We start from the raw sequence: 17,701 nt of genomic DNA, 5'->3' as shown, positions 1-17,701 counted from the left end.
GATCTCACAAAACTGGGTGACTGGTTAAAAAAAAAAAAAAAGTTTATAAAATCAAGTATTGTGTGGAGAAAGTGAAGGGAGTTTTATTTACCCCTTCACATAACCCAAGAACCAGGGGGTCACCCAATGAAACTAATAAGCAGCAGGTTTAAAACAAACATAAGGAAGTACTTCTTCATGCAATGCATATTCCACCAGTGCAACTCACTGCCAGGAGATGTTGTGAAGGCCAAAACTATAACTGGGTTCAAAGAAGAATTAGATAAGCTCATGGAGGATTGGTCCATCAACGGCTAGTAGTCAAGATGATCATGGACACAATCCTATGCTGTGTGCGTCCCCAAATCTTAGACTGCTAGAAGCTGGGACTGTACGAAGAGATGAATCACTTGATAAATGCCCTATTCTGTTCATTCCCTCTGAAGCATCTGGCATTGGCCACTGTTGGAAGACAGGACACCGGGCTAGATAAACCATTGGTCTGACCCAGTATGGCCATTTTTATGTTGTTAGCATCTTGACAAACTGCTGAACCCTTTAATTCATCCAAATGCAAACATTCTAGACATGCTAGATGAACAGGACACCTTGCAAGGCAGAACAGATGTCAGCACTTGAACCACTCACAGAAGAAGAAACAAAAAGAGTAGTGAAGCAGTTGAAAATGGGAAAGCAGTTGGAAGTGGGCAGAAATAGACAACGAAACATTTGAGATGCTAACGTTGACTGGACAAGTGTTATCAAAACACTAGGAAAATATATATAAAAAGGTATGGGAGCAAGAGGAGGTTCCAGATGACTGGCTAAAAGGTAATAGTTGCACCAATCTTGAACAGAGGTATAAACTCATCATCAGTCCCAGGAAAAAAATCACAATGAAAATAACTGTCAAAAGATTATGGCCAGTTTTAGAGGAAGCAGTAGGTGAGGAACAGTGTGGCTTCTAACCAGGCCTAAGTTACGTTGATTAGATGGTTATTAATAGAAGCTCTTAAATGTGCAAACTGCTATAGATGGACTTCACAAATCAGATAAAGTATATTCAGTATGAACTATTTGCTATCAACAAACATTTTGGTTAAAATGTAAAAAGCAATTCAAGTACAAAAAAGGCTGAGAATTGGTGAGAGAATCTGACCCAAGTATACCAAGATGAAGAATTTGAGAGCCTTCAGAAGGGAAAGGGGGAGAGGGGTAATGGAAAGAATTGTCCTGAATTTTCTTCTTTAGTTAGATTCTAAAGGAGAACTCTTATTATTCAGCGTAATCCTCCTAAAACAACTGCCTGTAACATTAGATCTTTGACAAACCCAACATATCTACAAGACTCAGCAATTTACAAAAGTTAGCCATGCATTAAAAAAAAAAAAAAAAATGCTCATGAGCTCCAGCAAAAATTACATAAAATATAATTTACTTATTATGTGCTATCTTGCAGAATTACAAACATACTTTATTATTAGCAAAACCAACATTTTAAGTAAAGCATTTTCAGTATTAAAGCTACAGGTTTTTTGGCATTGCTAATGTAGGTAATTATAATTATGATTCAATATAACTCAGAAACAAATTGTGTTAATTTTATTTTAAATTTGAAACCATCTGAATCAACTTTTAAACAAGTTGAACACAAAATATATCGTATTACGAATACAAAGTGTTGTCATATTAGCATACAAAAGCCCACAGCCTATGGCAGGCTCTAGATGAATAGAGGCTGAGAGCACAAACCTGTCCATTAGCAGCAGCATGCCATACATTTCCAGATATAGTAACCATTAAACCAATCTCTGTCTAGCCCCAGTTGAATTTAAAATATTTTTCATGAAACTTTCTATTTTATTAAAACATTAACACCTCAAAATAAAAATACACACATTCATTATATCTAATGCAATGCTATCAAAAAGAAATTAGAAACAAATATCATCCCAGAATGTGATAGCCCAAGTGCTCTGAAAGTATTTATAGTCGGTGACTTAGACAATAACCTGAAATGACCCTGATTTATTTCCAGCTCAGTGCAACAGGAGTTACACTGCTGGTAACACAGAGTGAACAGCCTTTCTTTTGCACTTTCCCCTCCTGGACCCCGCACAGACCCGGGGGCTACTTATGGCACTAGGCCCAAAGTGACACCCCACCTCATGTACTGTTGAGTCCTACCCAGGATGAAGCCCCTATACGCCAGAGAGACATGACCAATAGAGAAAAGTAGCCCTGTTCCTGCAGATGCCTTGATATCAGTACCACTAAGTGAGAGAGGATTTTATTTGCCCTAAGAGAGAGGATTTCAGTGCTGGGAACAAGGTAAGAAGGAGGTGGTTAGGAGGTCTAATGGAGGGATTAATGGGATAGAGAATAACTATATATAAAAGGGTTAGGTTTAGGATTAGAGGACAATTGGGAGAGAAAGATGGAAAGTTAGTGAGAATCTGGACAAGGCTTGGAGGTGGGAATGTGGTATGCATAAGAAGAAGATGGTTTGTTTTTTTAAATGGAAGATGAGCGGAGAAAAGATTTAATGTGAAAGTGTTATTCATGCTCTCATTTTTGGTCTATTATCTATATAGGCCCTGATTCTATAACTGACACTACACAGGCAGATCTCTGTCCAGCCAGGAGCCCTTCTAAAGTCAGCAGCATTTCTCGCATACATAAAGTTGAACACATGCATGCATGCAAGACTGGGACCTAAAAGATCATTAGTAATTTGCTACAGCTAGTTTCTTGAACTTACATACTTTCTCTTCCTGTAATAGATCATAATATACCTTTTCTTCTGTTTCACTGTCATGTTTTCTCTTTCCCTCCATCTGTCCTACCCTCTCTTTATCTCCTCCCCCATATTTTCTCTCCAATTTCTCAAATCTCTGATCAACTTCTCCTTTTCCGTCACATCCATCAGCAAACCCACACCCATTCATCCACCCCATTCCAAACTCCCTTAGCCTATCCACCCAACTGTTCATACACAAATCTTGAAAAACAAGTAGTAGACAGATGACAAAGAGGTAAGGATGACTAAGGGGTTTAAAGTGAGAATTCGAGTCTCCTTCCTAATCCCCATCCTTGACCCTGGGAAAGGGAAAGGTGCTGGGATTTTTTTCTAGGGTGTTGTCCCTGGGTCCTATCTGTGAGCTCCATCTTTTGTAGTCTCCAGCTAGTAGGTGTCTGAAGTTGGAAGCACTTTTTGGCTGCTGGAGAGCACTCTCTCTGTTTTCCCCCATCCTACCATCTCCTGCTGTAAGGCTGGTAGCATAGAGAAGAGTCACTGCTGATCTACCCTCCATTCTGTTTTGGATCCCTCTCCTCCAGTGAAAGGCTTGGGTGACTGTTTTCAGCTTTCAAAAGAAGAAACTGACCTGGTTCTTGTCCCTTTCACTGCTGCCCACTGGCTCCCAACACAAGGAGTGAAAAGTGACAAGTTCTGGTAAGTTTTAACTCTAGGGTAGGTTAGCAGATGAATCAGTAACAGGAGAAACACTGGAGTTATTGGTCTTAAAAAAATAAAAAACACACTCAGAAAAGCACTGAACTAGCTTATATTTGGTAGGTTATCTTTGTAATTATGATGAATAGAATTTTTTTCCACCACAAGTGAAACCTTACATTCTGTAAAAGTGGATGATACTTGCCCAGAAGTGTTTCCTACTCACTGTGGGCAAGTGGATTTTTAAAGATCTGCCAACCATTTCACATGCTAAACTCTCTCTAAATATTCTTTGGCTTCCTGTTTTCTACCATATCAACTTCAAGCTCCTCGCCTTTACTTGCACAATCTTGCCCCAGACTGCATCTGTTCTCATTTCCCCCTACTTCTCCCACTCTTGGGTCTCCACCTTCTCTTGAAACAATCTTCCACTTCTCATTAGCCAAATGCCCTCTCCCCCTTCCTTTAAATCCCTCTTTAAGGCTCACTTCCTCTATGAATCTTTTTTACATTGCACTTGAACAGTTGCTCCATGTTTTCTCATTTGTGTACAAATGTAAGTTCTTCTGTGGAAAGAGAATATCCTTTTCTGTGCTTTATAAAGTACTCTACGCACTTATGGTGCTTTATAAATAACTATGAATGATAACATCACACCTAAAATTTGACACATTGACAGCAGCCACTCAACATTGTTTAAAAGAAAACAGCTGCTTTAGACAGTCTACTTTCCAGATAGCAAACTTCAAACATCTTTATTGAGAGAAAAGATCAGGAACTGGGCTATCTAAACTACAGAACTCACACAGAAGTATTAAAATTAATTCCATGCCATGCTAGCCAGCAATTATCTTGTTATGTAGTGAAGAAGCCCTTCCCATCAACAGTCCCATAAATACTAACATTGACAACAGAACAACTAGTTTCTGTTGAAACATATATCCTGTTTATTCTGTAGATAAATGTAACAAGTTATGCAACATTAAATATTACAATTTGGCAAAACACAATTCATATGGGGAAAATAACATTATACCACAATAGTCCAGTGTGCCCTGAACCCTGATTTTTAAAATAAGAGCACAGTTCTCAGTATAAGAAATAAGACTCCCAACTCTACTGAATGTCATTGTTTCTAAATGTTGACCTATTTGGAATAAAATAATCAAGAAGCAATAAATGCATTTACATATGTTTTACAACATGCTGTGGTGCAGTATTAAGGCCTTAATGACCAGTTCAACAATACAAGGTATGTTACCAGCTTCCTTAAAGCACACAGAGTCTACCCCAGCACAATACACACAAGAGGAGAGCAGAAAGGTGATCCGGTCCCGCATTTAGCTAGTTGGCTACCCTTTCCCAGCACTCCCCAAACTACTCTTCTCTCAGGACCTTCCAACTCTCCTCTTCCCTCGGAGCTTGATAAATCCCACCCAGTCTGCAGACACATTTCGGGGAGGATGTTACCACCCTAATCCCCATCTCTAGGAGACTCTATTCCCCCTGGGCCTCCATCCCTTTTAGTAGCAGGCGGACACATTAATGCTGATTCATGAGTTCCCAGATCACAAGCAGCCTGTTACACATACACAACAACGGGGGGCAACAACACATCTCCTGCCACCCGGTAGCCTCTTACACAACAGAAGAGGGCCCACAACCCCACCCCCGAACGGGACGAGGGCTTCCCACCACAGCCCCACACACGACAACCATACCCGGCCAGGCGGAGCCACTGCTGCAGAAGAGGCGGCCGGGAGGCACCGAGGCTCACCAAGGAGGTCAGAGTCCTACTGAGAAGAGGGAGCAGCCGCTGCCGCATATCCCGGCCCCACTACCAGAGACCAGCCTCTGCTCGCTTCCTTCCCTCCGCCCGCCCCTTTCAGGGGAAGCTGCCCCTCAGCCCTCGGCCGGCGGAGGCGCCATCTTCCCGCCTGCTGGCCAATCCCTCCCCAGCGCCCGCTGGCTGCTCTCCTCGCCGCTGAGCCGCCGCTCCTGCCCTGGCTCCGGCCGGGCCTAGCACCAAGGCCGCGCTCCGGGGCTCTACCTGACACGGCTGGGGGTACCGCTGCTGCTGCGAAGCGGGGCGGCGAGGGGAAGAGGAGGAGGAGGAGCTGGCTGCGCAGCCGGGCGGCGAGCCGGGGAAGCACTTATTGCTGCGCGGAGTCCGGGAAGCGCTGCTGCAGCGCGGAGCACGGCCACTCACGCTGCGGGTGTGTAACACTCACGCTGTGTGGCGGAGCCGCAGTCCCGCTCTCGCACGCGCCAGGCATGTGACTGTCGGTGTGTGTGTGTGTGTGTGTGTGCGCGCACCAGACGCTGTGTGTGTAACGGCAACGCGCTATGAGGGCGACGGATTCTCACGTTCACTGTTTGTGGGTAACTATCGCGCCTTCACTGTATGTGTGACACTCGTGTGCTCACTTCTGCTGTGTCCCACACTCACTGCATGTATCACCGGTACTGAGTGCGCGATCCTCCTTCTCTGTGCCTGCCAGTTCACAGATTTCACAACGTTTTCTGGCGATGTCTTTGTTTTCTTGCTGGTAAAAGTCAGTGCAAGCGATTATTTATAATTTTATTTCATCAGCTGCCGTGACATTTTGTATAACTGATTTCAAATGTTAATGAAACAGATGGCAACATCTCCCCTCGTCCTCCGCCCCCACCTCAGGGAGCGACGTTAAACGCAACGAGCTCTCATTAAGGAGTCTGTTTTTTCCAGTCCTCTTATATACGAGTTTTGGAGCAGCAGGTCTGTGCGTTTTCAGATTCATGGTCTTTTTATAAGCTCTAGTATAGTTTTTGGAGTATAAGAGGGATTTCATTATAACCCCTCCTTTTCACTGGCTCATAACTTTCTGGAGGAAAAAAATCTCTTAAGATGTAACTTTACCTGCTTGCTCTCCTTTGTTGGGAAAGTTAGAAGATCAAGACCCAATTTGAAAGATGCTAAGCATCCTCAGTTCCTGTTAAAGGCAGCTGATCCAGTGTTAGTGTTAGAGAATTTTACTAAATAATTCCTAAGTGTACATAAGGCTTCTAATGTTCAATGTTAATATGTTTTGAATCAAAAATGTGTCTTTATGGCATTCTATAAGTTTGGTTTCTTTCGAGTATCGTATGTCCCTGTCTCTTTTATTTCTCTAAACCTCAAAGAAAATATTAAAGCAAAAAAACTACATAAGTAAAAAATCTCTGTATATATTTATGTAGTACCAAATTGTGGTCTAGCAAAACACCCCCTTATGCCCCTGCTCTACCTACCTCACAGGTAGCAGTACAGGAGTAGAAGTGGACTCCATAGAGCCACTCCTCCTTCCCAGTGCAGGACTGTGTTTTCTCTAGGAAAAAAGTTACCTAACTCAAGTTAATTAACACCAGGTGAAATTTTAGCGAAGACAAGGCAGTTTGTGGTTTCACACACGTTAGTCTTTAACTTCATCTGCTAGGGTAGGGAAGGATGAACCACAACACTAAGTTCCCTGTTCCTAGTGCTAGTCCCAAGCCCAGATAAAGTGTGAGGGTGGGGTGATGGCCTGGCAAGCCATCCCCATAAAACCTTCCCACATTTGACACACAAGAAAAGGACATAAAAGTTTGGCAGTTTCATCTGCTACTCACAATAGAGCCAAGCATCAGGATTCATCTAAATCTTCTACTACATGCAGAGGGTTTGGACCATATGTTGGTGGGTTTTCCATAAATCAGAAATTGGGGAAAGCATTGGATATAAAGAGGGTATGTCCTGTTCTGCACGGAGGACAGGATCGTGGAATGTTTGATCATTAAGAGTCGGCAGAAAAACAACTCTCCTGGCTTAAAAATTGGAAGGTTTAATGTTGATATACATGTTATACAGGAAACATTGTGGAATTTGAACACTGAGAGCACAGCTCTGACTCATAGTGGTCGGATCTTTCAGTTGTTGCATGTCTGGGATACATCTGATAGGCATACCAGTGTTGTTCTGATTCTGGCCACACAAGGGTGCAACCTACACTACTGACTTGACAAGCTTGTTCTCCATATTTGATTGCTGCCATTTTCTGTCTGAAGATAGGACGTGCAGTAGTTATTAGTACATATGCGCCACATGATGCAAGGTCTGATGTTGACAAAGAGGCTTTTTATGGCATGTTAGATGACATTGTATCTAGTAAGTCACCCCAACTTCACATTGTCATTTTAGGAGATATGAACACAAGAACTGGCCATAATAGAACTGGTATTGGGATGACACAGTTTAACAGAGGAGAGATCAGGTAATGGTGTGTCTATTAGAATTTGCTGCCACACATGAACTATTTCTTAATAGCTACCTGGTTTCAGCACAAGTATTGCCATACGTGTACATTTTGATATACTTGGGGCAACAGTGCAACCTTGGATCACAGTCTAGTTCCGAAGCCTGTGATTAAACTTATCCAGGATGTATGTGTATTTAGGAGTGCTCTAGAGTCTGATTGTCAACTTCTAATAGCAACAGTGATATTGCATACGTCGGTATCTGTTGCATCAAGATGCTTCAGTGTTGATAAGCTTTGTGATGAAGCAGCTGCTAAGCATTACAAGGTATTAATTTCCAATAAATACACTATATTGGATAACCAGCTGTCTACCATGAAGGAAGAGTGGACTTTACTTTGGATTCTACCACAGAGATTGCTGGAGAACAACTTGGACTAAGGCGAATGCAAAAGTGACATTGGATACAGATGATACCATCAAATTGTGAGACAGAAAAGAGGTGCAGTGCAGAATGGTTGCACTGAGTCAGAGTCACTGAGGAGAGGAGGAAATGGGCAATAGAGGAAAAGAAATGAATAAGCAGTGTGGCAAATTGCTGGCACTACTATGATGGGTCTCGCACTCTCTCTTCTTTGGGGGGGGAGGGGTTGCAGGGCACCGTTTCTTGCCCCTGAACTCATAGACTCAGATATTAAGGTCAGAAGGGACCATTATGATCATCTAGTCTGACCTCCTGCACAATGCAGGCCACAGAATCTCACCCACCCACTCCTGCAATAAACCTCTCACCTATGTCTGAGCTATTGAAGTCCTCAAATCATGGTTTAAAGACTTCAAGGTACAGAGAATCCTCCAGCAAGTGACCCGTGCCCCATGCTACAGAGGAAGGCGAAAAACCCCCAGGGCCTCTTCCAATCTGCCCTGGAGGAAAATTCCTTCCTGACCCGAAATATGGCCATCAGCTGAACCGTGAGTATGTGAGCAAGATTCACCAGCCAGATACCCAGGAAAGAATTCTCTGTAGTAACTCAGATCCCACCCCATCTAACATCCATGGGGTATTAACTACCCCACTAGTGTCCTAGAGGAGGGGAGTGGAGAGAGAGGGTATTTGAGATTTTGAAGGACATAATTGGATGTCCATTCTTGTGGCATCTGCTAGTTAAGGACAAACATGGAAAATAGTGCCAGGAATTAATGAACAACTTAACAATTGGCATGGGTGTTTTTGTGAATTAATTAACAGATCCCCACCAAGATGTGAACTACAACTTCTCCAAAAATGAACCCAGCAAAAAACAGGCTGGTGACATTAAAGGAATTGATGCTTGCAGTCAAACAGTTATGGAATGATAAAGCAACTGGTCTTGACAATATTTCATCAGAACTCCTAAAGTTCATGGTTTCATAGAGTTGTCTTAAAAGTAGGGCTGTCAACCAATTAAAAAATTAATCGTGATTACTCATGCGATTAATCGCACTGTTAATAATAGATTACCATTTATTTAAATATTTTTGGATAATATCTATATTTTCAAATATATTAATTTCAGTTATAACACAGAATATAAAGTGTACAGTGCTCACTTTATATTTATTTTTATTACCAATATTTTCACTGTAAAAAAACAAAAGAAAAACTATTTTTGAATTCACCTAATACGAGTATTGTACTGCAATCTCTTTATCATGAAAGTTGAACTTACAAATGTAGAATTGTGTACCAAAAAAAACTGCATTCACAAATAAAACAATATAAAACTTCAGAGCCTACAAGTCCACTCAGTCCTATTTCTTCTTCAGCCAATCACTCAGACAAACAAGTTTGCTTACATTTGCAGGAGATAATGCTGCCTGCTTCTTGTTCACAATGTCACCTGAAAGTGAGAACAGGTGTTTGCATGGCACTGTTGTAGCTGGTGTCACAAGATATTTACATGCCAGATGCGCTAAAGATTTATATGTCGCTTCATGCTTCAACTGCCATTCAGAGGACTGACATCCATGCTAACAATGTGTTCTGTTCTATAACAATCCAAAGCAGTGCGGAACAATGCATGTGCATTTTCATCTTCTGAATCAGATGCCACCAGCAGAAGGTTGATTTTTGGTGATTTGGGTTCTGTAGTTTCCGCACCAGAGTGTTGCTCTTTTAAGACTTCTGAACGCATGCTCCACACCTCATTCCTCTCAGATTTTGGAAGGCACTTCAGATTCTTAAACCTTGGGTCGAGTGCTGTAGCTATTTTTAGAAATCTCCCATTGGTACCTTCTTTGTGTTTTGTCAAATCTGAAAGGAAAATGTTCTTAAAATTAACATGTGCTGAGTCATCATCTGAGACTACTATACCATGAAATATATGGCCAGAGACATACAATTCTCCCCCAAGGAGTTTAGTCACAAATTTAATTTACACATTATTTTTTTAACGAGCATCATCATCAGTATGGAAGCATGTCCTCTGGAATGGCGGTGGAAGCATGAAAGGGCATACAAATGTTTAACATATGTGGCACGTAAATACCTTGCAATGCAGGATACAAAAGTCCCTTGCGAACGCCTGTTCTCACTTCCTGGTGACAGTGTAAATAAGAAGTGGGCAACATGATCTCCCGTAAATGTAAACAAACTTGTTTGTCTTAGCGATTGCCTGAATGAGAAGTAGGACTGAGTGGACTTGTAGGCTCTATAGTTTTGCATTGATTTGTTTTTGAGTGCAGTTATGTTAAAAAAAAACAACTACACTTGTAAGTTTCACTTTCACAATAAAGAGATTGCACTACAGTACATGTATGAGGTGAATTGAAAAATACTGTTTTTGTTTATCATTTTACAGTGCAAATATTTGTAATAAAAATAATATAAAGTGAGCAGTATACACTTTGTATTGTGTTGTAATTGAAATCCATATATATAGAAAAACATCCAAAAATATTTAATTCATTTCAATCAATATTCTACTGTTTAACAGTGCAATGAAAACTGTGATTAATCTCAATTAATTTTTTTAATCACAATTAATTTTTTTGAGTTAATCACATGAGTTAACTGCAATTAATCGACGGCCCTACTTAAAGTTTGTGACACCTGTCACGTTCCAGAAGATTGGAAAGGGGGCTATATCATTTCTTTTTTCAAACAAGGAAACTGATCAGTTTGCTCAAATTATAGGGGAATAACACTGCTGTCACTCCCAGGGAAGGTATTTACTTAGTAAACCAACAGGAATATTGTCTCAATCCCAAAATGAGAGACAATCAGTGTAGTTTCCATACAGGTCAAGCTATAATCCATGCTATATATGCTTTTCAGACTTACTGAAAAATGACTAGAATGACAAAAGGAAGTTAATATCATGTTTATAGACTTTGCAGCAGCTTTTAACTCACTGCATCGATCAGCACTGGTAATACTCCTATGCCAGTACGGGTTGCCAGAGGACTTTATGTGCCTAGCTGGGGAACTGTATTGTGATGCATTTAGCTGTGTGAAGGTCAAAGGTTGCATTATAGACAGGTTTTCAGTAGAATGAGGAGTATGCTACGGATGCATTCTCTCACCTATGTTATTTAATGTTTTAATAGACAAAGTGATAGAGACCAAAGTAGGAGGTGCGAAATTTAAAGATTTGTCTTTAGAAGATCTTGAATATGAGGATGATATTGCCTTACTTGGAGAGACTACTGATCTACTGGGAATTGGTCCTGCTTTGAGCAGGGGGTTGGACTAGATGACCTTCTGGGGTCCCTTCCAACCCTGATATTCTATGATTCTATGATTCTACTGCAGCTAATGCTGGAAGAGCTGCAAAAACTGCAGAATTTATGGGACTTAAGATCAATAGTGATAAAACCAAAACTATTCATGCCTCCTACAAAATGGAAACAAATGATCTGCTAATGCTGCATGATATTGAATGGATGAATAGTTTTATCTATCTGGGTAGTTGACTGACAGCAGGAGGTTCTGTAACTGAAGAAGTCATGTGTTGGTTCAGTCTTGTATCAGTGGCATTCAGCATCTTCAAAGGCCAATGAAGATATGAATGTTCAGTGTGGTAGTGATGACAACTCAGCTATATGGAACAGAAACATAGCTGTTAAAAAGTTGAAGAGAGGAAACTAAACCCTATTAGTGTTAAAAGTTCAGGCATATTCTTAATATCCATTGTATGATTTTTCTCACAAACAAAGAGATACTTAGACAATCCTGGCAAGTTGCAGTCTTGCACTAGTTGAAAGCAAGATGGCTGCAATGGTGGGGTCATGTGCAATGTGCAGAAGAAGGTACACTATACAAAAGGTTTATAGAGCTGAGATTGAAGGAAGTAGAGCACAAGGCCAACATCAAAGTAGGCTAGAAGATGCATTTTTGAGGGATTTAGGAAAGCTAAATCCTCTCATGCTGACTTTGGCTGAAAGAAGACGACTTGCGAGGGACTTTTCAAAATGGAAGTCCATTCTGTGCGCCACCACGGTTACATCATAGCCCTGTGAATCTGCTATGCTGCTCCTGTGGGGAAGCTTAGACTTCAGACTGACTTGCTGCTAACTCATGTAAAACCTACAAACTGCCTTGTCTTGGGGACTTTACTTTGAGTTAACTTCCTTGAGTTAAGAACACACCTTATTTTTCCTAGTGTAGACAAGACCCAGGTGGTTGGGAGGGATCAAGACAGAAGGTCGAATGTAGAGTCTCAGCTCAATCCCTGTTCTCAGTGCTCAAAGCAGCATAGTGGTGGATATAGATCTGGTGCAGTTTACTCCCTCCTTGAAGCAGCAGGAGAACAAGAAGTGAGATTGTGACCCAGGGTTTATCTACACTGTAGTGGCTAAAGCGGCAGTGCTGCAGTTATACCACTGTAACCCTATAGCATAGGTGCATTCTACGGTGACAGAAAGCATAGGTGCCAACTTCTTCTGGCACCGGTGAGTATTCAACCACCCTCTGCTCCCGGCCCCACCCCGACTCCACCCCTGCCCTGCCCCCTCCCGCCTCCATTCCAACCCCTTCCCCAAAGTCTCCACCCCCTCCCTGCCCCTATTCGACTCATTCCCCAGATCCCCGCCTTCTTCCCTAAGTGCGCCACATTCCCACTCCTCCCCGCTCCCTCCCAGAGCTTGCTACAGCTGTTTGGCAGCAGCAAGCACTGGGAGGGAGGGAGGAGCGGAGACGGGACGGGCTGGGAGGAGGCAGAGGAGGAGGTGTGGAGGGATACGGGGCAGGGAGCTTGGCTGCCAGTGGGTGCAGAGCACCCTCTAATTTTTCCCTGTGGGTGCTCCAGCCCTGGAGCACCTACGGAGTCGGCGCCTATGAGAGAGAGCGATTTTCTAGCTCTGTATGAACTCCACCTCCCCGAGCAGTGGTAGCTAGGTCAACAGAAGCATTCTTCCATCAACCTAGCTGTGTTTCTAACCAGAGGTTAGATTGGCATAGCTGTGGTGCTCAGGGGCAAGAATTTTTCACAACCCTGAGTGCTGTAGCTATATCAGTCTGAATTTTTAATGTAAACCAGGCCCTAGAGTCACGCTCTTGTCTTATGCCATGCCTACACTAGGAACATTCTGACGATATAGGTATACTGGCAATATTATATTATACTGTCAAAGCACTCCTATTGTAGGCACAGCATATACTCATAGGCGCCAACTCATAGGCCCCCCATCAATGCCTCTCCCTCCCCACAACGCCTCCTGCCCCCCCGGTGGGCCCCACCAATCAGCGCCTCACTCTCCCTCCCAGCGCCTACCACCTGCTGCATGAGTTAACTGCAATTAATCGATGGCCCTACTTAAAGCTGCAAACAGCTGTTTCGCAGCATCAGGAGGTGCTGGGGGGAGGTGAGAAGAAGCGAGGGTGAAGCGCGCTCAAGGGAGGGGGCGGAACTGGGTGGGGAAGAGGCAGGATGGAGGCGGAGTCAGGGTGGGAAGAAGCAGGGCACGGTTGGGGCATTGGGGGAAGGGGTGGAGTGAGGGCGTGGCCAGGGGGAGCAGATTAGAAACTCAGCGCCAATGCATATACGAGCAAACCTGTCCTTTTGCTGGTAGTTTATTCTGTACACACACACACTGAGCAAAATAAGCTATACTGGCAAAAGTATAACTGCATATATGCTAGGGCCTTTGGCCAGCACGGCTGTGTCAGTCAAGGATCCCACCTCTTCACATCCGTGACCAGTGCAGCAGAATTCTGGAGTGTTGATGTGAACTAAGTCAGTGCCCAAGCAGGGCCAGCATTACACTCACTGGGGCCCCAGGGCAGAAAGCTGAAGCCCAACTGTATGGGGCTGAAGCCCAGGGGCCCTGAGCCCCGCCACCTGGGGCTGAAGCCAAAAGCTGAGCAATGTAGCTTTGCGGGAGCCCCTATGGCATGGGGCCCCAGACAACTGCCCTACTTGCTACCCCCTCACGCCAACGCTGGCTTTTATACATAGAAAACCAGTAATTGTGACACTGGTGGGCCATGGAGTTTTTATAGCACTGGGGGCAGGGAAGGTCAGAAAGAAAAAGAAGGTCAGTTAAGAAACCTGGAACTAAGTCACAATCTCCATTCCAGGCTTCTGCTGGTGCAGTGCAACAAGGCATTGACACTTATTCAGGGTAGATCATTATCTCACAATGTAGATCTTATTTATTTTAATTTATAATGATATAAAACGGCTCTCATCTACTATTCTAGGCACCTTTGACACTATTAAAAAATGCAGTCAATATAAAATCAGGAGCGAAGTTTGAGGGGGAAATTCCAGCAAAAATCCTCTCCTAATATAGCTTAGCAGGCAGGACTTTTCCTACTAAAACTCTCATCCCTCACAAAAAATGGCCCTACCACCTTCTTCAAATCCCTGGGTAAAAAGACTGGCTTTGCAGTATGCCCTAAACATCAAGAATTCTGAATTATTTCAGACCAACTGTGGAACCTTATTCAAAAATTAGTGCCCTTTATAGAGAACGGTGTACCACCAGCTGTCTGTTAACTGACGGAGACTCCCACTGTATCACCTTTGCTGACCATAACTGCAGCAGTATGGCACTGGAGAAGTGATCCCTTAAGGAGGCAGGTTTCAAGTCATTTAGGATTTTACAGGCTAAAACCAATACCTTAAATTCCACTTGAAAAACCAATAGACAACCAGTGTAGAACACAGTGGTCACATGATCCCAGTAACATGACACTTTCTAATACCTTCTGCATCAACTCAAGTTTCAGGATTAAAGTGTGGTGCAATATAAAGCACATTACAGTAATTCAGTGTTAAGGTGACAAAGGCATGAATCAAATCCTTATCAGGTTCACAGCCAAGAGAAATGGTAGCAATGTCTTGGGCAGGAGCAGGTGAAGAAAAGCATTCCTAGTGGTGGGTGAAATTCTGTGTCCTACGTTGTGCAGGAGGTCAGACTAGATGATCATAATGGTCCCTTCTGACCTAAATATCTATGAATCTATGAATTACTATAATATGATTCTCTAACTGCAGCTAGGGATCAAGTAGTACCTTACTACTCACCCCTGAGTGCTGTTGCTATGTCAATCCAAATTTTAAGCGTAGACTAGCTTCTAGACTATACAGCCATATAGAAAACAGAAGGTGTTAAACAATAGTCTTAGTACAAATTAGATTCGCTGAACAGTTGTATACTATCAGAAAGTAGGCTAAATGTAGGGAAAATATTTTACTTCTGTTCTTGCTACAGAAACATCTTTGCTTTTCTCTTTCTCTAAAGCCTGGTCTACACACACAAGTTGTACCACGTTATTTGTTATGGTGTAGTTAAAGTGATATGATCTCCTCTAGTGTGGCCATACAGGTGTAAAGATTTCATATGGTGGTATAGATGTTCCCATACAGGAAGGGGAATAAACTATATAAGGCACTTTTACACCAGCATAACTGCATCCACATTAGGAGTTGTATTGATTACAGCAATACTGGTAAAAAACCACACCCCCACCTGAGCTAATTATACCAGTATATAACTGTGTGTAGGTATAACATTGTGCTTGACACACTTCATGGGGGATGCTAATTCTGCTTACAGAGAACCTAACCAGTTTCAGCCTTGAAGATTTGAATCAAATTCTTTTTTCCTGCTATAATATGCTTACTTACACTTCATTAAAGAGCACCTTTTCTTGATAAAATAGTTTTCATCGCCCGTCGGCATAGAGCATCTTCACCAGACGCACTACAGTGGCACAGCTGCTTCAGTGCAGTTCTGCCAATGTAGCACTTCCAGTGTAGAACTGCCCTCTGTATTACTTTTTCAGCTAGGTCAACAATACTTGTAGTTTGGAACAATGCTGCCCATTTGGATTTCTCTCCTCAGAAGCTAGAAATAGTTTCCCGTGACCTCAAGTTGCAGACAGCTACATTGTATTGTCAGATCTTGTGTACCGATTGTTTTGTTTGAGATCATTAATACTTTTTTTTTTATTTGTAGATTCAACCCCATTACAGTGTTAATTGAAAAATAAACAATTACTTTTATTCCCATTCATAGTTTATAGGGCCAGAAGCGCCCACTGTGATCCTCTGGTGTGACCTACTGTATAACACAGGCCCTAGGACAGAGGTGGGCAAACTACAGCCCGTGGGACCTTCCTCCCCGGCCCCTGAGTTCCTGGCCTGGGAGGCTCGCCCCCGGCCCCTCCCCTACTGTTGCCCCTCTCTCGCAGCCTCAGCTCACTGCACCGCCAGTGCAATGCTCTGGGCTACGAGCTCCTGGGGCAGCACAGCTTCAGAGCCAAGGCCTGACCCGGTGCTCTGTGCTGCGTGGTGTGGCTGCCTGTCCTGGGGCAGCTGCGCCACCAGCCACCAGTGCTCCAGGCAGCACGGTAAAGGGGCGGGGGGGAGCGTTGGCTAGAGGGCAGGGGAGTTTGGGGCGTGATCAGGGGTCGGGGGTGTGGATAGGGTTCAGGGTGGTCAGGGAGCAGGGGTCCCAGGAGGGCAGTCAGGAAGGAGAGGCAGGGTTGGATGCGGCAGTGGGGGGCAGTCAGGGGAGGGGGTTCCGGGGGCGGTCAGGGGACAGGTAGCGGGGATGTGTGGATGGGGCAGGGGTCCCGGGGCAGTCAGGAAGGAGAAGGGGGTTGGATGGGGCGGCAGTGGGTAGTTAGGGGCGGGGGGGTTGGGGGGCAGTCAGGGAGAAGGGGTGGTAGGATGGGGCAGGGGTCCTGGGGAGCAGTCAGAAAGGAGAGGGGAGGTTGGATGGGGCAGGGGGCCCGGGGTCGGTCAGGGGACAGAGAGCGGTGGGGTAGATGGGGCAGGGGTCGCCGGGGGGCCATCAGGGGGCAAGAAGCCGGGGGGGGTGGGTGGATAGGAGGCGGGGGCACAGCCTTCCCTAACCAACCCTCAATACAATTTCAGAAATCCAATGCGGCCCTCAGGCCAAAAAGTTTGCCCGCCCCTGCCCTCGGACTTCCCTGAATTAATTCCTGTTTGAATTAGAGTGGGTTTCTTAGAAAAACATCCAATCTTGATTCAAAAATTTCCAGTGATGGAGAATTCACCATAGGCCTTGGTAAGTTGTTTCAGTGGTTAATTAACCACTGTTATGCTTCTTTCTAATCTGAATTTGTCTAGCTTCAACTTCCAGCCATTGGATCGTGTTATGCCTTTGTCTGGTAGATTAAATAGCCCTCTATTATCAAATTTTGCTCTAGGTAGGTACTTATACACTGTGATCAAATCACCCCTTAACCGTTTTGGTGAGCTAAATAGATTGAGCTCCTTTTTTTTCCAATTCTTTAATCATTCTCTTAACTCTTCTCCAAACCATCTCGAATTTTTCAACATCCTTCTTAAATTTTGGATTCCAGACTGGACAAGGTATTGCAGTAGTGGTTGCACAAGTGCCAAATACAGAGGTAATGTAATATAATCTTTCTACTCCTGCTCTTGATATTTCCTGTTTATACATCCAAGTATTGCATTAGCCCTTTTGGCTGGAGCGTAATAGTATTGTAATCATATTCAGCTGATTATCCATAATAACTCACAAATCTTCTTCCGAGTC

General features: G+C 43.5%; 1 protein-coding gene across 7 annotated transcripts in view; it reads right to left on the bottom strand.

The window, feature by feature from the left end:
* IDE (insulin degrading enzyme) overlaps window positions 1-17,701 on the bottom strand; it is a 183,262-nt gene that overhangs the window by 93,077 nt on the left and 72,484 nt on the right. For 2 of the 7 annotated variants that reach the window (XM_073353892.2, XM_073353897.2), the window contains exon 1: window positions 5,155-5,467. The exons of 1 other annotated variant lie outside the window; for it this stretch is intronic. In XM_073353892.2, the coding sequence (XP_073209993.2) occupies window positions 5,155-5,258 (104 nt within the window). In that variant the 5' untranslated portion in view covers window positions 5,259-5,467. 4 more of the 7 variants (XM_073353894.2, XM_073353898.1, XM_073353891.2 and 1 more) reach the window with 4 other exon arrangements.

Source organism: Lepidochelys kempii, chromosome 7, assembly GCF_965140285.1.
Source record: "Lepidochelys kempii isolate rLepKem1 chromosome 7, rLepKem1.hap1, whole genome shotgun sequence".
In the NCBI taxonomy this organism is placed as follows: Eukaryota; Metazoa; Chordata; order Testudines; family Cheloniidae; genus Lepidochelys; species Lepidochelys kempii.
This window is presented reverse-complemented; position numbering and strand designations above follow the sequence as displayed.